General features: G+C 38.5%; 1 protein-coding gene and 1 long non-coding RNA gene across 7 annotated transcripts in view; both read right to left on the minus strand.

Moving 5' to 3' along the window:
* The window catches only part of LOC131132593 (uncharacterized), a 42,336-nt gene extending 36,666 nt beyond the window's left edge, over window positions 1–5,670 (minus strand). Inside the window, exons 1-2 of one of the 2 annotated variants that reach the window (XR_009130404.1) lie at window positions 5,627–5,670; window positions 5,455–5,532 (exon numbers count right to left, since the gene is read on the minus strand). This is a non-coding gene — a long non-coding RNA (uncharacterized LOC131132593). Of the gene's footprint in view, window positions 1–5,450; window positions 5,533–5,626 lie in introns of both variants that reach the window. The other variant, XR_009130403.1, reaches the window with a different exon arrangement.
* Window positions 5,671–7,330: 1,660 nt separating this feature from the next.
* Window positions 7,331–15,973, minus strand: txlng (taxilin gamma). 5 transcript variants are annotated; one of them, XM_058078576.1, is made up of 11 exons: window positions 15,646–15,973; window positions 14,673–14,774; window positions 14,428–14,569; window positions 13,302–13,393; window positions 12,988–13,158; window positions 12,692–12,886; window positions 11,412–11,531; window positions 11,157–11,231; window positions 10,746–10,838; window positions 10,575–10,670; window positions 7,331–8,560 (listed from the first exon to the last, which is right to left on the minus strand). In XM_058078576.1, the coding sequence occupies exons 2-11, from the start codon at window positions 14,763–14,765 to the stop codon at window positions 8,204–8,206; spliced, it is 1,434 nt and encodes a 477-aa protein (XP_057934559.1). In that variant the 5' UTR covers window positions 14,766–14,774; window positions 15,646–15,973; the 3' UTR covers window positions 7,331–8,203. The 5 variants fall into 5 exon arrangements, with proteins under 5 accessions (XP_057934559.1, XP_057934556.1, XP_057934560.1 ...); XM_058078573.1 differs by having other exon boundaries at window positions 14,428–14,572; window positions 15,646–15,971; XM_058078577.1 differs by lacking the exon at window positions 15,646–15,973 and adding an exon at window positions 15,550–15,614.
* Between the last annotated feature and the right edge of the window lie 631 nt (window positions 15,974–16,604).

A 16,604-nucleotide genomic window follows, 5' to 3' on the forward strand; every position in this document is an offset into this window, starting at 1 on the left:
ATTCCACAAAAGAGTGCAGCAGAGCGGGGAGGAAGGCTCACTGTGATGTCACAGGGAGCCAGTGTTACAAAAAAAACTCTGACACCAAGTGTTCAGAGCCATCGCAAACTTCTTTCAGGGCTTACTTCCAAATGCGTAAACCTCATTATCTGAAACTTTGGCTTCGTTTAACACGAGAATACAACATTATACCTAGTGGAAAAAGCATAATAGGACCCCTTTAAAAGGCAAAATATTGGCAAAAATGTGATTTCAGTGTCATTTTCTGTCATGATCTTGTGATGGCAAAGGCAAAAAAGCTTCCTCTCTTTTAATTTGGTTGAATTATTGAGTTGCATATGTCAAGTCAAGTCAAAGTCAACTTTATAGTCAAATATGCTATACATGCTCGACATACAGCATACATGAAATTTCAGTCCTCTCGGACCCCCGGTGCAGAAAGTAATAAATAATACATTTACAACAGCCAGCTAAACTAAATGAAATATAAGTAGGACAGTTATTTAAAACGTCATCAAAGGTCCTCAGGGCTATGGAACATACTACATTATCAAAAATATCCTTCCCCAAACCAGAGGATCCGATTGGCCCGTGAAGACACAAGAAGGTAACCCAAATTAAGGTTGTTACTGGTTCAGACTGCCGTCAAATAACCATCAGACAACAATTGCAAGAGAAAGGTTTCAGAAGAAAGAACATCTTCAAAGGCCTTGTCTCCTTCAGCGTCACACTATTGGCCATTTGGAATTAGCACAAAAGCACCAAACATGGGACATTGAAAGGTTGAAAGGTCGTCAAACGGCAGTTGGGTGGCTGTGGAGATGTTACAGGGGGCATCTGGTCTGTGTGGTCATGGCTGGCTTTTTCAACAGGACAATGCTGCACTTCACAATGCCCACCTGACAAAGAGTTGTTTGGGTCTTGAGTCTTTTGGACCATCCTGCGTGTTCCCCTGATCTAAATCCAATTGACAATATTTGGGGATGGATGATCAACAGCCTATTTCACTTTAATGCTTGTTTGCAATAAATTGCTAACTCTAATTTCTTTTTGCCTCCCATTTCTTCGTTGTGCATTTTGATGTATGATGTATAATGTCAATTTTACAACTATTAAACGGTATTAGAATTTTGATCTGTAGTGTATACATATTAGTGGTGCAACCCATGTTACATTCCATATCTCGCTATTTGGGCTACGATTTCAGAAGGTGTTTGGTACATGACAAAAAAAAAAAAACTAAAAAAAAACTTAAACTATATTAGGAAAGCAGGAAGTGAACAAATGTAACAGTTATTGATTGTAAAAGTACCAGATGGAGGGGTAGGATTTAATAAGCTTTGCTTCTTCCTACTCCTTTTGGACATGTGGAACTGTGAACTGATTATGGGATGCACTCAATTGTAATCTGATGCATGTTCAAATGAAATAAAACCATTACCATTACCATTACCAAAGCTATGGGCTTTTGTCCCAAAACTACTTCACACGTGGGTTGTTGTGCATGACTGCATGCTTTAAGCGTCATCGCAGTGTGATGACTTCAGGTCAAAAAACAGAATTAGATTTGGCAGGATTTTGGACTGAATAAGGCAACCATATTGTACATGAATAAAGGATTTGGAATATGAACTATGAAGTATAAGAGACTGAACATCAAAGGGTATGTCATGTGTCATTTTTGAGATCATGTGTGATTTGCATATATGAAAATGGCATACACTACACTAAGCTCTCATACTCATTGAAGAGGTGAATGACACGCTTTAATGCTGCTACTCGTGGTTAAAGGGCATTGATGGAAATGGACCAGCGACAGTGGGGGTACCATCGGGCCTCCAGTAAAACAAGGAGGAGGACAAATGTGTTACGCAACATGTGCTGAAAGCCTTGCATAATCCAACAATTCAACCCACCCATCACATTTACTGTACATTTACACATCACTTAGCTAAAAAAGCCAGTTCTGACAAGTGGCCCCCATCCTTTTTCTCTGGCACGTTGCAGAAATCTAGTAGCACTCAAAGAGGGCACAATGTTTTATTTCAGTCTCTCCTGTGTGCGTATGTAGGCGACAATATTCAGCAGAGTACACGGCAGCGCTGTAGAGGTGGAGCACTTACTCAGCTTCCTCCACACTCTATCTGGAGGAACCGCTGTCTTTCTAACTTACTTGAATAGATTCATATTCCACACAAAATGTGTTGCAGCTTGAAAGCTCGTGTAGGAGCATGTGCATAAACACCATATAAACATACATCTATTGCAAACAATAAAGAAATATAATCCCTCACCACTTTCAACTTCAAATTATGCAGATTCAACCGTATCATGTTTTGGTTGTTTTTAACCTTCCTCTTGTGTTAGCTTTTTGGTATCATCTCTTATGTTAACGGGGCGGTATTAAATCAGCTATAAAATACACTACAAACAATAAGTTACCATCAAATTTGCTTCTCATGTTTTGTTTACCTTCTTAGGCTTCCTAATTAATACTTTTGGTGTGGGCATTTAGGCCTTTTTTTGTCACTATACCCCTCTATTTAAATTTCCAAAAATGGTAAAATGAACCTCAAAAGAATTATATTAATAAATTGAAGGTTATTTTGTTACCTGGCTATTATTGAGGGTTATATAACATATCTGTTAAATCAATTAGTTTTATTTATTTTCTCATTTTAGTATTAATCACTAAAGAAATATCTATTGTGTTTTGGTCAATTTTGACCCATATATATTAATATCAAGAAAAGGTAGAAAAAGTGATTGTTTTCAGCAACAGAACTTTAGTATAAAGTGAAATCAAAAAGCAGAACAGGTCCAGATCTTGGTTCACTGTACTTCTTGCCATTCTTTCCATGATCCAAATTGTAAATGTGAAATCAGCCAGTCAAATTAGTGAATTCACCTCACATGTCTGGACATTGTTTTTCTGCTGGTATACTGGAAAAGCGGTCAAAATGAGAATCACCTGAAGCTTCCATGATGAGAAGAGGAGCTGGTTGTCATTGTGTAGTTCAGTTGTGGCTCAAAATATTGCTTTATAGTCATATTATTATAACTGGGTCAAAACCGACCCTAACAACACAGCGGTCATAATTTCAACCAGACCATTTTAAAATGTAGTAAAAAAAAAAAAATTGGGCGTTTTATTTGGTTGAAATACAGTTTCCTGACAAAGTCAAAAAGCCTTGATGCAATAAACAAATGTTATGTGATTTTTTTATGCTTTAAAATGTAAAACAGGTCGGTGCCGACCCTAACACAAAAGGAAGGTTAAATATCTAAATGAATAAATCCTGGTGTTTTGTGCCTCTATGTGCCCTGCGATTGGCTGGCGACCAGTCCTCCTAATACAAGTTTGTTCTTGTAAAAAAATTGCACATTTTTTCTCTTAAAATTACAGCATTTCTGTTGTTTATTTTGGACTTTATTAAAAATACGGTTAATTCTTCCATGTTCAAACAACAAACAAAACTGGTCCATTTATGGCTGCACGAAGGACACCGCTGTATTAGAACAAATCTAAAGTTGTAATAATGATATCTAACAATTAGATTTCATTGGGGTCGTTTTACGCCTGTTGCAGTTTACTAAAACACTAAGCGCCAGTGTTTTCCTGACAGCATGCAACCTGTCACGCCCTGTGTAGGTTCCCAAGTGACAGTTTGTCTATGTTCCCTCTCTGGGCTTTATGTAGTTTCCATTTTTGACACTCTTATTTTGTATGGAACTTCCTGCTTTGCCTTGTCTTCTTTCGTTGCCCTAATGACCCACACCTGTCCCTAATTTCTGTTTGTATTTAGTTCAGGTGTGTGCTTCTCCGTGGGTGGGATCATTATTATTTCTCCGTCTGCTTCCTGAGTTGCTTTATCCTGCTGCTGCAATTATCATTAATTTCAACGTTTTACCTGCATTTGGTCCTGTTCTCTGCATCCTGAGGTCGAACCGTAAAGCTCTCAAGCCCAACCGTGACACAACCACCACATGGTTGACTAGCTATATAGCTTCCTGTGTGGCAATAGTGAAGAATGCCGACTGAAGCCACATCCAGATTCATGTAACTGCCTCTCAGTCAGTGTATGCTGTCAGTTTTAAGTTCCTCCCTATTTTTGTTTTAGGTTCCTACCGAGGTGCATACAAGTTAATAAGGCGGAACAAAATTTCTGTAAAATCGTTGTTTCCACATGCACGTTTAGTCGTTAAATAATAGGTGCGAAAGGTTCAAGATCATCTCTTTAATTCCCTCCTAAAGGCATGTGTGCAGCCATTAAGGTAGAGTATATGTGTTTTGTGTTGTTTTCTTTTTAGTCTCTTAGTGTCTTAGTTTAGTTATTAGTCTTATTAGTTATTAGTCTTATTGTATATTTGTATTATATGACCTGTAATTTATTGTATTATATAATATATTTATTGATTTTGTAATAAATCCATCAGTAAAATACAAGAACTAGTTGCTGTCTGATCGTTATACATCCGAGGGAGTTACAATTCACCTGCAGTGAATGATGGTTTTAGAATGTGAAAACTCTGCCAGTGGTGAACGTATCTTTGAGGTGATTAACAAGAACGGTGGAGCTTGTCATTACTGTGTCCTACTGAGAATTTTTTATTTTTGGGGGGTTTTTAGAGCAAAGGTCTTACACTTTTGATCAGCTGATAAACAGCCTATTTCACTTTAATTGTTGTTTTCAATAAATGACTGTCTGTCCCACTCCGCCTTCTCGCTTTTGCATATTGTCACTCTACTTAAAACCTTATTAAGATCCAAATGTGCAAACGGTAAATTCTAGCGATTTCTCGAGAGATTCTAAAATGTTGGTTAATTTCATGTTCTTCCTGCAGTAATGTAGTCTAATGTATCTTACAGTGCTTACACGGTGAGGTCCATTTTAAAATAACAGATGTTGGCAGTAACAGTGTTACAATTTTTTTATTTTAAATGGGTAATCCAGTTTGTATTTCAAATGTTTCACACTGTTACCAACCGTGAAATGTGGTACATTACCATGCACTGAGACATGTTGGATGTATCTTCAGTTCATTACAGGTAGCAGGTAGCGCTAGTTTGTTGTGGGTAATTGGTTCTAGACCCGCCTGTGACATGTACATACATTTCCACAACATAGGATTCATTATTTATAAATTGAATATTTTGATAGTTAAATCATAGAAATCTGTTATATCCTTCGAAATACGGCTTTTAACATTATTAGAGCCCTGATTAATTGGGAAGTATATCATCGATATTTGGATCGAACCAACCACCACTAATGTTTGGTGAGTTTCTTGTCAGCTAACTCAACACAATCAGAGTTTGGCTAGTTTTGATCCTGCTTGTTGAGTTTGAAGTCTCCATTATCTACTGGAATCTTTCTATGGTATCCCAACTCTAAAAGAACCACTACCCCCTTCTTAATAGTGTCCAAAATACAAAAATAAATACATACGTACAACCAACGGAATAGCCACGTTTTTGGATGACTTTCCACTCACAGTGACAGGGTTTCACTGCTGCACCATGCGGGATTCCTAGGAACACCAATATAAATGAAATTTTGAAATAATAATCATCCAAACTTACTTATATGATGGTATAATGCACATAGAGCACTGAACAACTTACGTTTGTCTCCTTCCTGCTGCTCCTGTTTCTTCGCACAGTGAGGCGTTCAGGCGCACTCGTGATTACTAGTGTTAGGCGCCAGTTGTTTTTCATTTTTATACATGTAACCCTCATGACAATGGAGGGCCAAAGCACTGCAGGTTTTCTTTCCAACCAGTTTCTCCAGCAGGTGATTTAACTGACGAGCGCCTTCCCTCAAACCAAAGGAGGGTTAATCATTAAAAGCATCTGCTTTAATGACAGACAGATAAGAAAACCTGTAATGTCTCGGCCCTCCATGGCATGATTTGACACCCCTGCCCTATGACAATTGGCGTACCCCACTTTGGGAACCTACGGTGTCGAGTGATAGCGACTATAGGAAACATGAAGTAGTGGTTGTCACGTGACTATCCCAGGATGTGGCTGACCCAATATGAAGTGTGTCAGATATGCTAGTTCGTTTTCAAAAATTTGTTTTAACAATTTAACTCAAATAAACTCATTTTAACAATTTTAATACTTTAATGGGTTGTGAAATATTATAATTAAAATTGTCTAAGTATACTCTATTTCTTTAATCAATTAATAGAAATCAAACTACGGAAATATCATATTTTTAACCTTTAAATTTCTTAGGGACTTGATGACTTCAAGTCAAGCACAAACATTTTAGGAGGACCTAAAATGCATGCAGTGTTGTTTGCTGTGTTTTTGCGCCCTCTTGTGTTGGAAATAAATACCACTAATAATATAGTAGTATAGGTAGGCAGGCAGCACCCTCACGTGGGGGAAAAAGGCCGCCTTCCAACATGATATTCCTTGTCTGTCCTGGAGTTTGGGACTCCAAAGGAGTTATTCCTAGAGTAGTTTATTTTTGAGGAACTTGAAAAATAACAAATTTGGTCTTTTGGACCGTCTATTAGAGCAATTAAAGGCTGAGCCGTGTGCCGAAGACATATCTATGAGGCAAATATTTCTGGATCTCGCTCACCATCATGGCGGCCAAACCCGTGCTAGGCAGACCACGGAAGTGAATGCAGGGTTGTCTTATTCTCGTGTCTTGGCAATTTATGGACAAAAAAGAAGTTGTGGAACTATCAGACACAGTTGGTGTTTTGAACCTAATGGAAACCCTTAGTTAAGTTTTTTATGTTTTATTTTATTTTATTATTTTAATTTTAATTTTTCCTTATTTGTATTATGCTATATTATTTGCCTTTTATTTATCGTTTGCCTTTACTTTGTCCCTTTTGTCTACTACAATAGCCTGCTTTGTCTTTATTCTGGAATTTGCTCTAAATTGTGGCCACTTTTGTATGTATATACTCTTTGTATGTTCGTTGTTTGTGTTCTGTTCTAATAATAATTCTCGTGTCTTGGCCTACTTCTTCCGGTACGTTGTCAAGATGGCGACTATTGTAATGACCGAGCCAAGTCCAAACGCCCTAAAATAAATTATGCGAAACCACAGTAAATTCATAATAACATTCTTGAGCAGTGGGCAACCACAGTGCGGTGTCATGGACCGATTCCCGGTCGTACCTCAGTTCAACCCTTTTCACGGGGAAACTAGTGTTTTATGCAGCTTCCAAGTCCTCTTCGGTGATTTCCGGTTCACTCCAACACCACTTAGCATGATGCAGACCTATTCTACTCTAAAATCAGTCCATAATATTCTAAAATATTACGACCAAATCGTTTTAACAAAGACAAATAAAAACCTTTTTCAATTTGCCTTTTATTTCGACTATAATCACGATCAACAAAATAAAGTCAAAATCATTCAATGATCTTTCATCTTCATTGAGACCTTTCAACTTAAACGTATTGGTATCTATCAGTAATTGACCAGAAATAAAGAATTAGGATTTTGACATTTAATCATCATATTCCACTTTGGCCTCCCATAAGACCAGAAGAAAACAAAAGTCTTGAAAATAAAAGAGCTTCCTTTTCTTAACGTGAGAGATGGTTAAAAGTTTATCATCATTAACATCCCTCACTCCACGTGCAAATAGTTACTAATGCTGTAAATAAGAAAAAAAAAACTTATGGAGAAGAGATTTTTTTAAAAACTGGCCACAAAAAAGGCGTTTGGTAGCATAGTCATGTAGAAGTCTTGGTGAAAATCTTATTGTGATGTACTTCCTTGTCCTCTTCATGTCAAACTAAACAACATCCAGATATGAAAATCTTATTCAATACGCTGCAGCAAGGACAAATAGCATGTTCTCTCCACTTCTATATCGGGTGAAAATGAGGCAGGGTTTCAAAATTGAAAGAGGAGAGTATAAATTCCAATCAACTGTGCCAACATTTCCTATGAAAATACAGTTATGGTAGAAAAGGAGTACAAAGTGCTCTATAACTGCAGTTATTAAAAGCAGTACAAACATGGACAATATTTACCGTCCGTCTAATATCACATAAAGAGCTCAATTTCTCATGTAGAAAACCAGCAGAGGTAAGTCTAGAATTTAGGAAAAAAAAATCTCATCTCCATTGAAGATGTTTCACTGGTAAGTTCAGGAAGTGGCATCTAACACACACTCACGCATATACTTAGACACACACATACACACACACCCCCAACAGTCAGTCCTTCAGCGTGTCTGATTCTGCTGGCTGCCTGGATGTTGTTGAAGCGGTGGTGATGCTTTCAGGGGACAATGTGGGCTCAACTTCAGGTGGTCTGGGAGCTTCATGGATGCCCTTGCCCTGTGCCAGCTTCTTATTCTCTTCTTCGTCCTCTTCCTCCACGTCATCCTCCCTGGTTAGAAGCCCCGGTGGCTGGGCCTCAGAAGGAACCAGGTCCCCTTCGTTTCCTTGCGCCTGCAGGAGGCTTAGCCGGTTGTTGAGGTCGTTCCTCTCCTTCTGCAGGGCTCTGCACAGTCTTTCCAGAAGCTCCAGCTTGCCATGCAGGGCCTTGAAGTGGCCATCACTTAGAGTTTTCTACAACACAATAACACTTCATGATGGAGTGAACAGGGAAATTGCTTTACCTATGGTTAGGCTAAGGAAGAGGGTTAGTTAGGGTTCAAGGAAAATTGCACTTTATTTAAAATTTTGCCTATAATCCACAGTCCTTGTTTGAGACATGACCACGCTTCTTTTCTGGACGATTTAAAGAAATAAAAACAGATTTAACTACGGAAGCATGTACAAGGAAAGCGATGAAAATAGAGTAAACAAGATAAGGAAAATAACTAATTGAGATAAAATTCACACAATTACTAAAAAATAATAAATTCACACATTTAGAAAATAAATAATAAAGTGCATTTTTAACTCCGTTACACACGTAATGGGGAAACACACATTCTGCCTATCAAGCTTTTTGAAAAAAAAAAAACAACAACTCCAAAGCACCAACTAAAAGTAGCAATGAAGTATGGCACTGCAAGTACTATTGTAAATACTCTACTAGCAGCAAAACCTCAAAAGGCACAAAAGTTTGTCAAATTTGGTTTGGAAAAAAATGCCTCCAAAGCTGTACAAAAGTTTGGCAATCGGGGCTTAGTGGCATCCCAAACATTCAATGAGATACAGGTTGGGACAATATAGACATATAGGTTGCCTTTGGGCACTAACTTTTGAATGTGTGGCTAGCATTAAGTCTCGCCCTCTTCCTACAAGGCAAGCCACACAGTGGTAAGTGAAAGCCAATCGTCATCACACCCATCGCAGATCACATTCATATCATTCCGTGCATTAATCCACAAGTATGGGGTGGGGAGAGAACAATTTCTCCATTATCAAGAAATCAAACATGATATGTTTGATGTTGAGTGTGTGCTGTGGGTGCTCAGGCTCTCCAGGAGCTGAATAGCAGACCTCTCAGTCAACCGGTCAGCAAACAGACACATATGCATTTATTTTATGATTAATTCGTTATTTAACATTCTTTATTTCGTTTTTTTACTTAATGCAACTTAATTAACCTTTCTTATTATATTCATGTATTTTTTTCTCTCACCAATATAGCACAATTATGTGACTGTACTATTACCATATTACCACTTTTTTCCTTTTTTTTTTCTTTTTCACATTCAACTTGATTCCTGTTAGTATCCATTTCACTTCTCCAGCGACAACTCTGTGACAAATCTCGTGACAATGCACAACCCTCCCTTCCTCCTGTTAACCGTACATGTATTGTTTATTTTTTTTAAAACATGTATTGTTTAATTGTTTCACCTTCTCATCTATGTTGTTAATATCCACCTTATATGATTACCACAGTTGTAAATACACTTAATGTTGCAAATAAAAAAGAAAGCCCATCATTTTATTTATACATTTTTATATGTTATATATATTTTTTTCAACATGTATTGTTTAATTGTTTCACCTTCTCATCTATGTTGTAAATATCCACCTTAAATGATTATCATAGTTGTTAATACACACTTAATGTTTGCAATTTAAAAAAAAAGAAAGGCCATCATTTTATGTATACATTTTTATATAATATATATATATTTTTTAAACATGTATTGTTTAATTGTTTCACCTTCTCATCTATGTTGTAAATATCCACCTTATATGGTTATCACAGTTGTAGATACACACTTAATGTTTGCAATTAAAAAAAAAAAAAAGAAAGCCCATCATTTTATGTATATTTTTTCCCGCTAATTTTTAACTTTGGTTTGTTTGTTTAGTCTGTTCTTTGAAACCATTATTGGTAACATCTGCTAGGCACTGGTGGTGATTCTACTCATTTGGTTAGGGGAGAAAGTCATTTGGAATAGAGCTGCCACATTTAAGTGATGAATCATTCAATTAATCGACGACTATTTTAGTTTTGATTCATCTTTATCCTGATTTCAGCCTAATTCATGCAAAATTGAAAGGCTGAAATCAGGGATATTTGTATCTTTTAATTTCCAATCAATTGTTACAGTCCTAATATGGCCATTGAGAAAGTTAAATGTATGACAAATATTGTACAGGTGGAAGTTACCTCCTCTGCCATCTGCAGCAAAGCCTGGTTGTTGTTCTCCCATTTTGTCCTCCACTGTGTGGTTTCCTTCTCCAGCTTCTTGATCTTCTTGGTCATCTGGAAAGTGAATGGAGTTGAGAGCCAACAAGGACGGAGAAAGAAAGCTTCATTTGTGATGTTTGTATCCCTTACTTTCTCCATCTCTTGTCTGAAAGTGGTGAAGACCTCGTTGCTTTTAGCCAGAGTACTCTGAAACTCCTCAAATTTGTCCATGTAGAGGGAAAGCTGAGGAACAGGAATTTTGGATCATACAGTATATTAAAACCACATGCTGTAAGTATATGTATGAAATATTCCTGTAGAGAAATTCACTTTCAAAAATGAATTTTGTACATTGGTTTAATTCAAATGTATCAAACTGTTTTGTCTCAGACAATACAGTACATTGTGGATGCTCTTTAACAATGTACTTCCATCTAAAATGTGCTTAAAAAGAGAGATGAAGCATAGGTGGCAATGTTGCGCCTGCATGCGTGCGCCTGTGTGTGTGCTGTGCCTAAGGCAAACATTGACAGTATGTGCTTTCTGTGATTTCTTACTGACCTGCTGTTTGAGCTGCACTTCTTGCTCCTTCATCAGCTCGCACTTGTGCCTCGATTCAGTGGCATTTTTCAGCAACTGAAGCAGCACAGAGCAATTTCATTAGGTTTTCAGTGGGAAATGACACTGCCAATGCTCTTCGTTTGCTCCCAGATCAATATGATTTGTCAGCATTTATTTCACAGAATGATACTCGGCTAGCACGCCAACTTACTCCATTTTTTTTTTTTTAGACAAATGCACATAAACTGTACTCACAAAGTCTCTCTCTCTCTGCTGTTTCTCCTCTACTTCCTTCATAATTTCAGTGATTCTCTGCAACTTGGCGTCCATCAACTGTTGCTGGAGCTCTTTGTGCTTGAACACTTTGTCTATGTGCTGAAAAGGGGACACAAATGTGTGCTAAAATCAGGATTTCGTGGAATTTTCTGTCGGACAATCACAAAAAGGACTTGGTCTTTGAATGTGGCACGATTTTTGAACATCAGTAAGACAAAAAAAAAGCATGAATTGGTTGCTGGCTGGCTGGCTGGTTGGTTAGCACGCAGGCCTCACAGCTAGGAGACCCGAGTTCAATTCCACCCTCGGCCATCTGTGTGGTGTTTGCATGTTCTCCCCGTGCATGTGTGGGTTTCCTCCCACGTTCCAAAAAAACATGCTAGGTTAATTGGCGACTCCAAATTGTCCATAGGTATGAATGTGAGTGTGAATGGTTGTTTGTCTATATGTGCCCTGTGATTGGCTGGCCACCAGTCCAGGGTGTACCCCGCCTCTTGCCCGAAGACAGCTGGGATAGGCTCCAGCACCCCCGCCACCCTTGTGAGGATCAGCGGTCGAAAATGAATGAATGAATGAATGAATGAATGGTTGCTGGCTATGTGGAGATGTTGCAGAGGGCATCCCTCCTGATTGAGACAGGACAATGCTGCACCTCCGTACAGAGACACAGAAAGCCTTTTGACCATCTGTGATCAAAACTGAGGCCTCTCAATCTGATATTTTTATCAGTAAAAAAAAAATTGGCAGGACCTCTGTATTTTACGCTAAAGTCTGAAAAAGTGAAAAGTGAAACACTCGTCATGGTTTGCCATGGCACAAAACAGGGGAGGCTTAATATGACCAGACTCATTAAAGCGGCATCACAGTATTTTCCTCAACGAAACATTTGCAAAGTGTGAGAAACTCTCACGGGACAGCAAATTAGCGATTATGTCTCGCTGCCTCTCCATTGTGGATAAGAGTTCTTCCTCATACCTACTGTTGACTATTGGTCTCTTGAGTAATACCACTTGATTAAGCCTTTTCAAACATTCCACAATACAAAGCAAGCCATAAATACATATATGTATGATTTGTGTTTATATTGGTAACGACCAATCCCGAGGCTGCAATACTGCATCAGAAGTGAAACAGTTTCATCGGGACACACTACTAATGAAAAAAAACTAATGATCATTTTTCGGTCCACTGAGTGGTAAAGAATGTAGCATGTGACCAAAGGGTGTGGAGGGTGTGGTTCAGTGATGTCATGATCTTACCTCCTCTCTGAGCTCATACTGCTCAATAAGCTTTTTGAGCTTTTCAGCAAGCTCCATGTTCTCCTGCCTAAGCTTGGTGTTGTGAGAACTGTGCTGCTCCATCTGCACTTCAATATCACTTAACGTCATCTGGAAGTGTAGCATGGCTTCCTTACGTTGCTCCTCATACTCCCTAGACCGCTGGCCATTCTCCTCCTGATAGATACAGTCGGTGTTGGGAGAGAAGTTGTAAACGTTCATTTCAAATCGAAGCTACTGCTTTCTTTTGCAGTTATTGATGATGGACTGCTGTGAACCTTCAAAGTCTTGTTGTGTCTCTGTAGCTCTCTACACAGGCTCTCCAACTTGCTGCGGGCCAGGATAGCTTTGCTGTGCTCGCCCTGCAGGTGGATCTTCTCTTTTACAATTTGAGACTGCTTCTTCTGCAGGGTCTTCAGACGCTTTTGCATGCAACGACTTTCTTCCAACTAAAAACACAAAACAAGAAACCACATGATGCTGTCCATTATCAATATTGAGTTTGGCAACAACGAAACCCAAATGTGAATACCCCAAATATGGTAAATATGGATATTTGTTGTGATGCAAGGAGGCAAGCACGCCATCTTACCAAGTCTGCGTATTTCTTGCACAAAGCAGCCAGTTTTTCTTCAGGTGTTGCTAAGGAGTTCAGGGCCTGCATAAGTAACACAACCTCCTCGCCTGCAAGAGAAATCAAAACACAAAATTGTGGCTGAAAATCAGGGATATCAAGCAATTCAAATGTGTAATCAACATGATTTTCATATTAATCATGTGATTATTTTGTTTGTAACGTTCTGTTTAACAGATAGTTATCCTTTGTTTATTGCGGTTATCAGGTCAATTTCCATGAAGTAGGATTTTGTATTTATACATTGAATACTTTCATAGTCAGAGCATAGAAAACATGTTTACAACCTTCTAAATATTTTAACATTAAGCCTCTCCCTAGTCATGAAACAACACTATAGTCACCTTTGCACTCGTATTACACACAATGGCAGACATAATAGACTCACAATACATCTCCTTAAATATGCATTTTTTACTAACAGGCCATATTCAACCATGAACCTTTTTTAATAGCGATTTTTGAAGCCATTAAAAGTCATTGTTCTATTGTAGGAAATGATCTAGAAAAATAAATGTTTTCCCAAATGTACCCCACAATACTTTTAACAGGTGGTTAGTGCTTTATTGTCTTAGACGCTGGGTCATTTTGCTTCGGGGAGATTTTGATGGGTAGTGTTGATGTAAAAAAAAAAAAAAAGCAGTACAAGCTGCTGGCTAAGTGTAAATGTCGCTTGTTTTGTAAGTTTTGTTGGAAGGGCTTAGACGTAACAACAGCCAACCATTGATTATTCATCAGTTCTTGGGAGGAGCAATCGCATTAATTAATAGATTTTTCTTTTGACTAGTCCTTGTTGCATACAGAAAAAATACTGTAGAGTGAGTGAGTGTTCCTTGTTTTTTTACTTATTTTCAGTCTTTCTGTAAAGAACATCCCCTGGCAACTGCCCTTCCAAACCCTCCATTGACAAATTTCAAAAATCCATTGTGAAAAAATTGTCCTTGAGAATCTCAATTGCCAATTTCAAGTAATCAATTTCAATTTTAAGCATGAAAACTGAGTCGCATTTTTTCCAGAAGTGTACAGCCCTAACTGCAGGCATAATACAATTTAGTCCCAACACCAAGTAAGACACAGTTCATACCAAAGTTACTGTCATCTGCAGACTTGGCTTCTCCCCCAGGGTCAAGCTCCGCCTCCCCTAGGTCACTGGGACTGTCCTCTCGGCCTGGGGTCTCTCCTCGCTCTTCCTCGGTGCAGCATAATTGTAAGCCAAACTCTGCAGCCTCCTCCCGAAGGAGAATAATATAAGATAATGTAAGAATGCAACTCAACATCCAAAACTGATGCAACATTTTCACTAATCATACATCCTGTGGATGCATTTACCTGAAAAGGGCTGTCAAGGTCACTTGGTGAATCATTGCCCCCAACTATACTTCTGGTTGCCACATCAATCTCACACCCGCCAGTGGTCTCCATGAAGTCAAGCTAGACATTTAAAAAGGAAACAAATATTGTAAAGGATAACACAGACACCCAAACAAAAACCTTGGAACCTTGGCTAAGGTCCTTAATCCCTTTCAGAAGGTGTGGTGTCAAAATATATTTTTTGTATTTTACATACCGCCACCTACTGTATTGACGTGCGTATTCCTAGTTAATCTCATTTGCAATAATTCAAAGTCACATTCTATTGCATAACCCAAATGTACAAATATATTGGTTGAAAGGTGCTTCTTGTTTTTAAGATTACTAGTTCAAAACGAAACCGGAAGTTTGAAGCTTGCACGAGGTAGGAAATGGTCGGTTACGGATGCGTGGTATGCGGAGGGAACTTATATTGTGACCTCCCATACGTCAAACTGTCCACCACTTACAGATCTGTAAGAAACTGTTACATCCAGGTGTGTTTATGAGATATTTTAATCAGGGCCACGGAATAAAAACGTGTATATGTTTAGGCGCAGTCTACGTATATCAAGATAGGTGTACTTTTATAACCACCGTGGGGATCTTGCGTGATGGTGTATTAACTCACTAGGAATGGCGTACCAACTACCTGGTCTTGTCACCACGGATTTTGCAACCCCTGCAACTACGGTTTTGCTGCACTATTAGGGCGGCATGTACGTTACGACCTATTTAGTTTATTTAAAAGTCTAACCTTAAATCGATGTCCAACATTAGCCAATTCGCTATTGTTAGCGGTGCCAAACCCATGCTAACAGCTAACACCAGAAGTGAACTTCCGCAAATATCGTACGTTTAACGGTCGCTACAAGCCTCCAAGTGCCTCCGTCGGGACTCCGCATTTTAAGATCGACCGAGCAAAGCTTAATGCAATAGCTGAGGCATTTACCTGTTTTCACTGTGGTGCCGGGTAATTGTTACCAAGAACGCCAAAAGCGTGGAAATAAACAATGTCCGGTCCAAGGCTTTTCAAAATATTACGCATCACTGTCGTGACCGCCAGATATTAAATGTTGTATCTACTCAGTACCGCGTCCATAAATGTGTTTCTTTTACGTCCTTGAAGAAACTATATTACACAAATTCATACTGCATATTTCAATGTAATTTCGAATTGGATCGACTTGGTGAAAGTGGTGATAAACAACTTGTTACAAATGCTACTCCCGATGATACCCAAAAGCAATACAACGTTAGTAGCTTCCATGTTAAGTAGTGTAATATGATTTGATTACGCATTTACTCAACTGGTTGTGTTGTATGGTGTGCTCTTATGTTGTAAAGCCTTGTGCTTTAGGAAGTGACGTAACACACATGGCGCCAAGTAAAGAGAAGTCTACGGTAGCTTGGAAGTGAGAACGTGATGTGACGTGCGCCGTACCCAAATAATCATGCATCGTGCTATTGTACGTTTACCCAATTATCACGCTAACTAATAAACATCAACTAGTTTTAGGGTTTTTGTGGCAGCAATTGGCGTAAATATAAACCAATACACGCTATTGTGGATTTTATTTTGAAAGTGTTGACTTTGCATTTCCGAAAACATGACCACTGACCGAATGGATTGAGTATGGGATTCTAATTTCCAACTATGTACAGTAAAAAAGTCAAGAACATTTAATACATAATAAAATTGATGAAAAAAACAAAAGTATGAGAAATACCTACAGCTGCGGAAGTCAACAATTTCAAAAATGAATTTGTGCACTTACCATATACAAAAGTACCAGATCAAATGCAGAGTTACTACTATTTCCACATTTCTCTGTAATGTTATGAGAAGTGGGCTGCACTGGTTAGCATGTTGGCCACACAGAGGATTGGGAAGATTCGAATCTCCGCTTG

This window comes from Doryrhamphus excisus, chromosome 7 (genome assembly GCF_030265055.1).
Source record: "Doryrhamphus excisus isolate RoL2022-K1 chromosome 7, RoL_Dexc_1.0, whole genome shotgun sequence".
NCBI classification, from domain to species: domain Eukaryota; kingdom Metazoa; phylum Chordata; class Actinopteri; order Syngnathiformes; family Syngnathidae; genus Doryrhamphus; species Doryrhamphus excisus.